The 12,796-nt window shown below is 43.3% G+C and overlaps 1 protein-coding gene across 5 annotated transcripts in view; it reads right to left on the bottom strand.

Moving 5' to 3' along the window:
- The window catches only part of LOC309350117 (cilia- and flagella-associated protein 337-like), a 34,735-nt gene extending 22,387 nt beyond the window's left edge, over positions 1-12,348 (bottom strand). For 4 of the 5 annotated variants that reach the window (XM_081876777.1, XM_081876779.1, XM_081876781.1 and 1 more), the window contains exons 1-8: positions 12,249-12,348; positions 9,954-10,142; positions 7,364-7,458; positions 6,343-6,435; positions 4,763-4,808; positions 3,691-3,737; positions 2,473-2,590; positions 1,254-1,323 (exon numbers count right to left, since the gene is read on the bottom strand). In XM_081876777.1, the coding sequence (XP_081732903.1) occupies positions 1,254-1,323; positions 2,473-2,590; positions 3,691-3,737; positions 4,763-4,808; positions 6,343-6,435; positions 7,364-7,458; positions 9,954-10,118 (634 nt within the window). In that variant the 5' untranslated portion in view covers positions 10,119-10,142; positions 12,249-12,348. Of the gene's footprint in view, positions 1-1,253; positions 1,324-2,472; positions 2,591-3,690; positions 3,738-4,762; positions 4,809-6,342; positions 6,436-7,363; positions 7,459-9,953; positions 10,143-10,413; positions 10,469-12,248 lie in introns of those variants that run through there. The other variant, XM_081876778.1, reaches the window with a different exon arrangement.
- Between the last annotated feature and the right edge of the window lie 448 nt (positions 12,349-12,796).

Genomic DNA, 12,796 nt, shown 5'->3' with positions numbered 1-12,796 from the left:
CATGCAAAGTTCCAGGTCGCCAGGGAGGAGAAATTCAATTCAGTGTGCATTTAAAGCCAAATCTATCAAATTCACACTTTCCAAAATAATATGCAAGCTGAAACACAGCTATCCTTCAAAATTCGCATTGATCCAATGCAGTTCTGCAACCAGTGTTTACAAATATGCATATATTAGAGAACTTGCTTGCAAAAATGTGCACGTTAGTCAAAACTTCATGTGCAAATGTGCTTATTAAGAGAAATTCACACTAAAATGCTGGTGAATTTTCATGAAAAACAGTTAAGAAGGAAAACTGCAAATTGCTGAAAAATGTGGACAACTGAATTTAAGATTGGGAGACATACGATACGATACGATACGATACGATACGATACGATACGATACGATACGATACGATACGATACGATACTCTTTATTGTCCCATACAGACAAACGAAACTGAAAAAATCTACAACAGACATTCAAAAACCAACAAGCCTGCTATCCCAGCCTGGTCAACCCCCGAAAAACTCTGATACCCCATAATTAAACACAAGATACTCCCATAGAGACTACCTTATACTGTGTTTAAAACCAAAATTGCATTTGGATAGAAACTGTTTCTCAGGCGGCTAGTCCTAGTCTTTATAACCCTGTACCTTCTTCCAGAAGGCAGAAGCTGAAATACATCATTTCCGGGGTGCGCAACTGAGAAACAGAGAGAAATGAAACTGACTGAACTGATCCTTCCATCTCTACTCCCAGGTTCACTGCTGGGTGCTTCCAGGTAGGGCTGGGAAACACTCTTGACCTGAAACCATAGAGATCCACTGTCAATTACTGTTGACAATACTGAGCTAGATGGACCAGGTGTCTGATTTGGTATGAGGCATCTCTTTGTGCTCCTATAAACAAATTTTCTGCACATTTGTTGGGGGAGGAATAACAGTGGAATGAGGACTACAACCAAGAGTACCTGGGTTCAAAACATTGTTCAACCATTTGAGTCACGTGACTCTGGTTGAGTCCCTATCTCTCTTGCTACTCTACGCAGAAAGTGCTTTTGAAAAGACAAAATAGAGAGTGAGCAGAAGAAAGCACATCTGTTGCTCTGACCTCCTTGGAAGGTAGGCTGGATAACAATGAGATCAACTAAAATAAACTATCCTCTTTTTAAAAAAGTGAAGGAGAAATGACTGCTATCTTTTATTAAATCTTACTTCAACTTCAAATTCTGACATGTTTATTCCGCTAGAGAATGCCCAACTTACCTATAACCAGGGCAGTGCAATCATCATTTGAACTAGAGATGATGGATTCCATAGAAGGGATATATTGAATCTGCAATAGCAAATGTGCAAAGGAAAATCCTATGAAATTCAGAGTGTCCCAAGGATATCCCAGGCAAATACCATGGAGCAACAAAGGCAAATCTGGGGAAAGCAAGGAGAAGCACAACCTTTCCAAAAGCAGGTGAGGTAAATGTGCTGTGCAGAAATGATCTTACAAATAATATGGTGGGATTGTGAAATAAGAATATTCCTCAAAAGCTCTTCAAAGCAGATGCAAACAACTGCACCCACCTGCTCATGGAAAATAATTATCTGAATCCTTCACAGTTAACAGAAAGAAGATAGTTGCGTGTCGAGGTCCCCAAGCCACCCCTCAAAATAATTCACAATTCACACATAATTTTTGTTTAAGGTTTTTGGCATAATTTTGGCCACAACTTTATTAAAATACATAATCCGTGAGTGGTTGCTTAGCCATTGGTTAAGACTATCTGTCCCCCCACCTGGGACAGAACTGACTTTCCGAACTCCCTCGGAAGCCAGTGAAGGGAAAACAATATTGGGGATCAGTTGAGCTGAGTGACAGTCCCTCACCGCTCACCCAACCTGCTCCCCAGGGCTTGCTGGCCCTGGTGCCATTTCAGGGAATGGACAAAATCGTGGCAAGCCCCAGGATTCCTTTAACGGAATTCCCTTCCACACCACCATTGGAGGGGCAGGCCCAGCCTATCCTTACCCCTCCTCCACCAATTTTTATAACCAATGCCTAACTGCAACCTTAAAAGTTGTGACAAATTGCTAAGTAGTAGGCAAAAACCAAATGGCACCAGCCAATCAGCCAAATGGACAAAATTCCTACTAGGCCCCTGCCCCAATGGCAGGCGACCCCATGACAGGCATAGCAAGGTCAACCGGAACTCAGGGCGGGCGGGCAGATGATCCGATGCACTCAGCGAAAGAGAAAGCAAAAGCTGAGTGCCCCAATATTTAAAGCCTTTGGTCCCACCCACTACATTGCAACATGCAATTTGCCCCAGCAACCCGGCCATCCAATTGTTGCCCCAGGCCAGCTCACTTTACCTGCCTGGCAACAGAGGGCTGGCTTGGCAGACCCCATCGCAACACGTGCTCTCATTTCAGGGGGAACACGCTTAGTTGAACATGTAGAAGACAGCACAAATGTCTGAAGTTCTCTTACCTTTGTCACCCAGTCATTATGAACCTTCCAGCGAATGAAGGTGATATTTTCTTGCTCATAAACAGCATTGGCAGAAATTGTTGGGATTTCTTCCACGGGTGGATATTTTGTCCAATTCCTATCAGAACACACACACACACACACACACACACACACACACACACACACACACTGTTAGGATGGAAGAATGAAAGCCAGGCAATATTGGATTCACCACCAAACATATTATTCTGAATCAGCAATCTAGGAAATTATTCTCGCAAAGTTTGTCTTGATGCAATAATGCCCCAATACTGTAGATTTTGTTTTGTTTTGTTTTAAAGGAGCTGTAAGAAAGCGTGTCAACAAATGTGTAAATAACTGTCACTCTCCCTACCTGCAGAATGGGCTACCGCTGGTGGGAATTCTTCTACCCACAATTTTGGTGGGCAGAATTGGGAGCTCCACACAGGCAGTGGCGGAGCTTCATTTTTCGGCACGGGGGGTGGGGTGGCGGAGAGTAGGTGGGGGGGCTGGCATGCATCCTGCTTATTTATAAAGAACTACTTGGAGAAATCTCTCTGTCGTCTGCTTTGTCAACCCACTACTTAATAGCGCAGGCGGGGGGGGGGCAGCCACGATGATACCCTACTGGGATCGCACTGCTGAGGGCAGTGCGCTCCCCTCGTGCTCCTCTTCCTCCACCAGTGCACATGGGAGGAGTGAACTTGACATCATTCTGTGGGCAGAGGCTGGTGATGCTTTTTTGAGGACTCCACATCATCCAAACCCACCCAGTGTGGATTGCAGCCATGTTGGTGGAAAGTCACATCCACACCATATATTGAAAACACATTTAATGGGCATTTAAAGCATATGGACCCCCCTCCTCCAAATAATCCTGGGAAGTATAGTTCCTGAAACTACAGCTCCTATACCCTTAAGAAACTACAGTTGCCGTGGTTCTTTAGGTTAAGTCATTTGCTTTAAATGTATGGTGTGGATATGGCCATTTTATTTTTTTTAAAGGACTACAGGGAAGCCATTTCTGAAGCAAGGCATGGTGCATCCACCTCAATATTGTCCACACAGACTGGTAGAGGCTCTCCAGCATTTTAGACTACAGTCTTTCCCAGTCTTTCCCATCTCTGGAGATGCCAGAGATGATGAAAGATTGCCTGGGAATAGGGTAACACTTTGTGTTAAAATCCACATAGGCCTGGTCAAACTGTCACGTACCTCAGTGTTTCTGCCACAGAACTGATCAACAGAATATTAACACAGCCCTGTATTGAACAGAATGCCACCATATCAGATTTATAATCAGCATTATTACCACTACAACATATGCCTATAGTCATGTTTAACTATTACAGTGGTGCCCCGCAAGACGAACGCCTCGCAAGACAGAAAACCCGCTAGACGAAAGGGTTTTCCGTTTTGGAGGTGCTTCGCAAAACGAATTTCCCTATGGGCTTGCTTCGCAAGACAAAAATGTCTTGTGAGTTCCTGCGGGTTCCCCCCCTTTTTTTCCCCTTTTCCTAAGCCGCTAAGCCGCTTATCAGCTGATCCACTGATAAGCCGCTTAACAGCTGATCGCTAAAAGCCGCTAAACCGCTAATAGCACTAATCCGCTAACCTGTCAATGGGCTTGCTTCGCAAGACGAAAAAACCGCTATACGAAGAGCCTCACGGAACGGATTAATTTCGTCTTACGAGGCACCACTGTAGTTAAAAGGACAGCGGGTGGCACCGTGGTCTAAACCACAGAGCCTAGGGCTTGCCGCCCAGAAGGTCGGCGGTTTGAATCCCCGTGACAGGGTGAGCTCCCGTTGTTCGTTCCCAGCTCCTGCCCACCTAGCAGTTCGAAAGCACGTCAAAGTGCAAGTAGATAAATAGGTACCGCTCCGGCGGGAAGGTAAATGGTGTTTCCGTGCGCTGCTCTGGTTCGCCAGAAGCGGCTTAGTCATGCTGGCCACATGACCCGGAAGCTGTACACTGGCTCCCTTGGCCAATAAAGCGAGATGAGCACCGCAAGCCCAGAGTGGTCTGCAACTGGACCTAATGGTCAGGGGTACATTTACCTTTACCTTTTAAAAGAACAGAAGGAGGAGGGTAGTCTATATCCTGCAGCGAATGCCCAACAGCAAAAAATATCTCTGATTATATTTAAACCTATATTTTCTGTGTTTCACTTTTACAAATTGTGGATACCTTTCTTAGAAGCAAACTGCAAAACTCAGTAAATTCCAGCTGTGCCATTTTCTCAGTTTATATCTGAATTAAAACATACCAGACCTTATCAACATACCTGCTCATCACCATATGATATCACGCATTCACCTTCTCCCCGAACACTTTAAACAGGAAGAAAAAGCATTATACAGTCCGTCTGTAATTTGTTCAAATAAAGATTCTACCCTGATCATAGCTAATACATAGCTCCTTGGAGAAAAGGAAGAATACAAATCCAATGTTATTCATGCTGGAGAAGGAGGTGGACTAGCCCCCACCCCCAAATACATGTGTACAAAAGCCAAGATGGGTCTATTCCCCCGCTCTGAGGTCTAACTTCTAGAAATGCTGGTGGGGCAGAGCTGGACCCTGAAGATCTTCCATGAATGAAATTTTAAACAAGGCATCTCCATGGTGGAATCCACCGATGTATTTAAAAAACGCTGTGAAAATGCTTTCTTAAAAAACGTTTTGAAAAATATATTGAATTTGCCATACCTCACCATCGTCATCTAGTGTCACATTTGTATATTGCACTTTACAACACACTTAAAACGTTTTATTTGCAGCTGTACAGCAGAGTCCCCAGAAGCATAAAAGAGGAGAAAAACTGGGACAGGCATAAGAAAGGACAGGCTGTCCCTGGTAAACAGAGGCAGTTGGATTGTATGTTTTTCCATTGCTATTAGAACAGAATAAGAACTGCAGTTAATCAGATGGCGTTTGTCAGAGCCACCCTGGGTCCCAGCTCACAAGAGACCAAAGTCCAGTCCAAGCTATATACAAAAGGTTTTATTGAAGATCATTGTCGTCATTACATCCAAACTCCGTGGCTCCGCATCTGTTACCCTTAGATGTTAGAAGTCCCCTCTGAGTCCGTCCCTCCCCTGCACCAATTTAAGAGGCTTGTACTGCTCCACCTTTTCCTCTCTTTCCTTTTCCGCAGGGTCTTCCTGCCCCCCTGTCTTCCCTCTTTCCGGGACTCCCCAGAGGCTGAGTCTTCTCCCGCCTGCTCCCCCCTCCTTCGTGCTTTGGCACCAGGCTCCTCCTCAGAGCTCTCCTCATTTCCGCGCGCCTCTATATTTGAACTTGGCGCGCGTACGTTGCCTCTGACCTTCCTTTCTACAGTTACGCTGCTCTCGGTACTACACTCCTCCCTTTCAGGCAGGACGTCTTGCTCCGAACTCCTCCCCCTTCCTCCTTCCTGTCCTGCTCTTTCTGACACACTGGCAACTCCCCCCCCTCTACTCCGTTCCGACGGGGGAGCTGGTCCCGCTTTGCCCACTGGGGATTCCCTCTTCGTTCCCCTCTCTCTGACTGATTCCCTCTCTATTGCCCCTTGGCCTGACCAGGGGGGCTCCCTTCTGGGAATCCTCTGATTCGCTAGACGGACTTTGGGACAACCTCGGCTCGTTGTCGTCCTCTTCCTCCTCGCCCTCGCTCTCTGTCTCCTCTCTCCCTAAAACCCTGACAGCGTTAATTCTGTATTTCTGCTCCTACATAGGTTTTGGTCTCATCTGAGCTCAATGTAATATAGGAAATGTTAGAAATAAAAAATAACTATATGTCTTCTTTCTTCTATATTCACGGGAAAGGTATATAAACTGGGTAATGGGTGGATGTAATTTGGTTAAGACTGTTGAGTCCAAACTATACCTGTAATCCAAACACAGAGGCATTGTTTCAAGGGCCACAATTTGGCAATATGGTTCTAAGTTGGAGAGCTCATAGAGTCGTATCTCTCTGTTACTGTAAAACACAATGTTAATTAAACACTTTTAAAGCCCAGCAAATGTTGCTTTTTAACGCCAGTTGATGTTAATAAACTACAATTTTCACTCCACCTTTGATTTAAAAACAACTTGTTTTAGTTCTTGTGTTAGACAAAACTCAACAGATTCATTTTGCATTTTATGGTGGATTCAGATTAAGCATTCATTAAACAACTATAATTTGTTTTCTTTACTTGACATCAGCTGAATTATAATAGATGTCTAAAGGGCATGGAGTGTGGATGAGAAAAGATTCCTGGTTTGCCACAGAACACCAAGAGACTCCAACACCGTTTCGCTCCTGAATCTCCATGTTTCTGAAATGGGTGCTGCCATATTGAAATCAACCATATAAGTAGAAAAATCCAAAATGTCAGCAGTAATACCACAGGTGTGCTCCTGCAGTGAATTAACACTGAAATACCTACAGGCCACTTATTCTGAAGCAGACTCACAGAGGCTCGGGTGGAATCTACACACATGTTTACAACACTGTGAAAATCTTTTTTTTTATAATCGTTTTGAAAAATGCATTGAATTTGCTGTAGCTCGCCATCTCCATCTAGTATCACAATTGCATATTGCACTTTACAACACATTCAAAACGTTTTCTTCGCAGCTGTATAGCTAAGTCCTGTGGCTTGTACCTGGAACAGCGCCTTATAGTTTACTGCCTATTTACTCCAAGCAAACTATAAATACTTTGCATTAACCATAATGAAACAAGAAAACATCAACACAAGCAAGGTGTGCTGCCTACAATTTTCCTTGTTTGCTGTTCACATTTTATATAAATATGTTCATATTTTATATAAATAGGAACAAATTTGTGAAATTTCTGTGACACTTTTCAAATGGTAGTAGCATATCCATCATACTTAGAAACCCAGAAATTGACTACGTACCAGGTTCCAATAATTAGCTTGTTGTAATGGGCCATTAAAATAGAGTCGGAAACCCACTTTAGTCTCCTGTTTTGTACTTTGTTTTCATTTTCATCCTAGACTCCAAAAGAGAACATGGTCAAAAGTCTGATCTAAACTGAAACATATCAACCATAGTTAAGGCGCTGGGCTAGGTTTGTATAGAACACAAAGTCATGGTTTAATGAATAATACAGTGGTACCTCGGGTTACATACGTTTCAGGTTACATACGCTTTAGGTTACATACGCTTCAGGTTACAGACTCTGCTAACCCAGAAATAGTACCTCGGGATAAGAACTTTGCTCGAGGATGAGAACAGAAATTGCGCCACGACGGCGCGGCAGCAGCAGGAGGCCCCATTAGCTAAAGTGGTGCTTCAGGTTAAGAACAGTTTCAGGTTAAGAACAGACCTCCAGAACGAATTAAGTACTTAACCTGAGATACCACTGTAGTTTAGTAAAACCATGTGTCAGCCACTGCAGCCTGGGGATGTGCCACTACCTTCTCATTTAGCAAAAGATGTGCATCATTCACCTGCCGAGTCTAAGAAGTTGTGGGGCAGAATCCAGCAGAAAAAATGGCCTGGCACTCCCCAAAATACAGCCAAATTAACAGACTATAGTGCTTTAACATGCTTTCCCCCCCCTGATTCAAACACACCGTGGTTTAGCATTATATTTGAACCAGGCCAGAGGCTAATGGAAGCAGCAGCAATAAGAAAGCCCTGCATGTAACAACCTATGAAAAAACTTGGTTGTTGGTTACAAGTTAAAAGCAGTTGCAGCTTACAATGAGCACATAAAAAAGTTAATCGAACACGGAACTCTCAAACTATGGCACAGGAAATCTCCAAATAAAGAAGAAAATAGTTCAAAGTCTTACTGGGAGTAATTGCTACTTTTTACAGAGTAAAATAACCTGGGAGTCTGGCTGGGTGGCCATTCCCACATGGTGCAGCAGTTGTGGGTTCAGAGAGGCTGCCATCTTCCAGGTGTGGGGACAGGATGGCTGACACTGCCCACCTCCAGCTGAATTGGACCCTCAGGTAAGGGCAGGCAGTAGCGGGTCACACAATCACAGGCTGGGGCTTGGAGCTGCGAGCAGCCCACCCCCAGCCTACTTAAGGGGGCAGCCAGGTGTTGGCTGCTCTCTTGGCCAACTGAATTTTAAAATGCATTGATTTATTTAGCTAAACAGAGATTGCCCATTCATTCCATATGTTCATAATCTATTCACTTATGGAAATACACACAAAATGTTTCACACTGTGGAGTTCCTCATTAATGTCCCTGGGTTTTTAAAAAATTACCCCCCACCCCCCACCCTCACTTTTTCCTCTTTTCCGCCTTTTATTAATCCTTCTGAAACAAATACCCATTATCCTTTTTTGCACTGTGGAAAAAATAAATACATAAAGGAGAATTCCTTGGATGCCAGGGTCCAGGTTTGGGGCAAGTATTATTTGGTGACAGAACCTCAGCTGAAGTTTAAAATCACAAAACATGCAGCAAAGTGTGAAAATATAGGCTGTTATTCTTTTGTGAGTTTCAAAACTTCCCCTAGTATAGAAAAAGACCACATGTTTGGTGAATTATAAATGGTTTACTTACAAACTCTCCAAAGGTCAGATTCGTGTACTTTTCTATACAGCATTCAGAAAAAGTTGCACAGGCAGTAAAACTTGGCTTGGTTACAGTAGTGAAAGTTACTAAATTGTTGGTATAGGAACTTGAGTGGCTTGTTAGAGCCATGATTGCTCCAGCTTAGCCTCTTCACATGCTGTGCTTCTCAGGTAGAGTGAGGGGGAACAAAGGCTTGATTACCTAGTCCCTCCCAAGGTGAGCTAAGTCTGGCAGAACAACTTAGTCAATGGCCTTAACCCCTTGATGCATTAATTACATTTAAGCATGGTGGTTATATGAGGCTGGTTATCCCACAATTTTCAGAATGAAGGCAGCACCTTTTGTTAGCAACAGGCATATGAACCCTTCTGCATGTCAGCCTATGTGCATGCATGTGTTTGACTCGATCCTTTGGCAGAACGTTAAGAACATAAGTGGTATGCTCCCAAACCTTTGTGGATTTACCAGTTAAGGGTCTGCTAAAATACTTCTCTTATTTCATAGAGCTCAACCTTTTGGCTCCTTAAACCAGACTTTTTCAACCCAGGTGTTGTTGTACTACAATTCCCATCATCCCAAGCTAGCATGACCAGCGCTCAGGGATGATGGGAGCTGTAGTCCAACAACATCTGAGGACCGAAGGTTGAGAAAGGCTGCCTTAGACGATACCATAGACCCACATAACTCGTATCATCCTTTAATCTGTCTGGTTCAGTGTGGAGACAACCATATATACATTTGACAGAGTTAATTTCATCACAGTTATACTTGGCTGACATCATTTTGAGAAATACAGTCATGAGTGAATGTGTTGGGAGAGAATGATAATGATTGTTAGGATAGCAGAAAAGCAATCTCCTTTTCATTTTAGCCTCAGTAGGAAGATCTTACACCTATTATCAATAAATATCACAGTCTTTAAATAATACCTCACTTCTTAAACTCACAAGAATCAGAGAGGTTTTCTTCAGTTTTAAGTTTGCACTCCAAATGGAAACCAATCCATCTTGGCCAACACATAAGATGTGACCATCCACTGTTGAGGAGACGTAAAGGAGTGGCTCTCTGTGAGGTGTTTCTGTCACTCTGGATGGATGGAGAAGTGATGACATTTGCCTTAGGTGGTGCTCTTCCAGCTAAACAAAGCAGAATTCAAGTTTGGGTTAAGGCCACACACACAAACTGAGGCAAAGGAACATGTATGGCTTGTGAGCTACTTTCCTTAGTATGCTCATTGTACAATATACAATATATTTTGTTCTGTGGTGCTGGTAAGTCTTAATACACTCGTTTCTTTTGTACAACATGGGTAGCTGTAAAATATGGATATTGGTCTCCCTGCTCACACCCTGGTTAAATACAGGACAATTTAAAGTGAACAAACAGTGCAAAGAGATGCGTAAATACCTCGCTCTGTCATGCTACAGCTCAAATCTGAGTTCTGTTGCTCTCACACAGCTGCTCTTAAGCAACAAAGAAAGACATCAGGAGATCTGATTATACACCTCCTGTGTTGCATCTAGTTTGGCTCTTACTGACATTAATTAATGCTGTTCTCTCACATGGATACTTGCTTTAATCTAGCAATAAAAGCTCTTGCAAAGTATATTTTGTTGATCAGAATCATTGATAACATTGCTTAAGAAACTTCAGTGAGGCAATAAGAGATTGTAGCGCATTAAATGATGAAATAGATCAGAGGAAAAGATAGAACTGGGTAAATGTGTATCCATTCGTGTCAGTGGAAGCTTGGCCACTGATTTCTATGGGAAGTGCATTGCACTCCCAGATTGGTAGGGACTTAATAGATGTTCTGAATAAACAAGGCATTCTGGATAACACTCCCCCCAAAAACTAGTTTGCCCACAAGAGCTACAGTGCCCAGTGCCCAGGGCAAACTACAGTTCCCAGGATTCTTTGGGGAAAGGTTTTTAATGTATGGTGTTGTGGGTGTGAGTATGGGTTTTATAGGTCAAAGCTAGCACTTTGAATTGTGCTTGAAAACAAATAGGCAGCCAATGTAGTATCGTCACAGGTCATAATAAGCATGTTTACTCAGAAGAAAATGTCCTGGTTTTCAATACAACTTTCATTTCCAGATACTCGTTAGTAGCCTTGGAGCAAGGCATTTTAACTTGCTGCCTACCTAGCCACATTAGGTAAAGGTAAAGGGACCCCTGACCATTAGGTCCAGTCGTGCCCGACTCTGGGGTTGTGGCGCTCATCTCGCTTTATTGGCCAAGGGAGCCGGCATACAGCTTCCAGGTCATGTGGCCAGCATGACTAAGCCGCTTCTGGCGAACCAGAGCAGCGCACGGAAATGCCGTTTACCTTCCCACCAGAGTGGTACCTATTTATCTACTTGCACTTTGACGTACTTTCAAACTGTTAGGTTGGCAGGAGCAGGCACCGAGCAATGGGAGCTCACCCCATCGCGGGGGTTCGAACCGCCGACCTTCCAATCGGCAAGCCCTAGGCTCTGTGGTTTAACCCACAGCACCACCCGCGTCCCTACTTAGCCACATTACCTGATTGCTTAACTACGTTGTTTGCAAACCCATTCATAAACATTTAAGGATTCCCTTAAAGTTACCCTAGTGAATTCAGTGGAACTTGCTACTGAATAGACATGGATGGGATTGCACTATAAGTCTGGATACAACTTGGAGTGCTTTTTATACTGGGCTCCTTTAAAACTCCTTCCACCTGGTAACAGAACATAGTGGGCTCATTTGTCACTCATTTATCTCGTCCCATTATATTTCACTTCTCTGATGTTTTACTGTCAAATTCATTATTTCATATGTACATGCAGCTACATATGAACCAATATTAAGAACATATATAGATAGAAAATGCAATTAATTGTACACTGGTAAAGAAATTACTTTTTAATACAGTAAACACACTTGCAAGCTTCCTTAATCACTAGTGCAAACCTTTCTTTAAAAATTATTCCTCACAGATAGTTTATAGAAAACAAGTACCACTTTGGTATCAGCAGATGTTGTTTGCTCACTTTTTAAAGCTTTAGATAAGATCCACACAGATTTTGAACTGAAACAGAAGCATCACTGCCTAACTGGAAACCAAACAAATTAAGTCAGCTATAAATCTTTCTCGTTGTTCAAGAGTTTGTGGTCCAATTCCTTTGCTTGAAAATGTTATGTTGCTATGTGCAAATAAGCGGGAACAAAATCGGACTTATTTCTCATGAGTAATTGTATATGCAAAGCACTCACTTTCTGGATGCAATCCCACCTGCTGTAGCACTGACTTTTCCTCTTTTGGAAAACAATGCAAGGTTTATTTATCCAATCTGTTTCGCCAGCAAACTATGATCCGAAAGGACTACAGTATTTGGTAATGCTGAAGTTGTTATGGTGACGCAATGCAGCAACATCAAAACAAGGAACTGCTAATGCTAGTAACAGTTTTATGCTTCCTTGACGATACAGAGTGTGAATAAGTTCAAGCATGCTCCTATATTGACTTCAGTAATTTTCATGCCCACCAAATGCTTTGAGGATTGTGGGCATAGATCAGAGGTTTTCAACCTTTTTGAGTCCATGGCTTCCTTATCCAATCTCTGTCACCCCTATGAGGCTCAGAAACCCAGTTATGCCACCCCTTGCCTGCAGAGCTGGCAGCCTCTCACCCTTTTTCAAACACCCTCCCTTGTGGAGTGTCCCCTCAGCCTCTTCTCCTCTCCCCTCTCCTTGGGAGTCTTCCGGGCAGCAGCTGCTGCTGTTGTCCCTGGTCTGTGAGCTGACCGCCCCCCCCCCCAGAA

This window comes from Podarcis erhardii, assembly GCF_964252035.2.
Source record: "Podarcis erhardii genome assembly, chromosome: 9".
In the NCBI taxonomy this organism is placed as follows: domain Eukaryota; kingdom Metazoa; phylum Chordata; class Lepidosauria; order Squamata; family Lacertidae; genus Podarcis; species Podarcis erhardii.
Note: the sequence above shows the minus strand (reverse complement) of the source record. Positions and strands in the feature narration are given on the sequence as shown.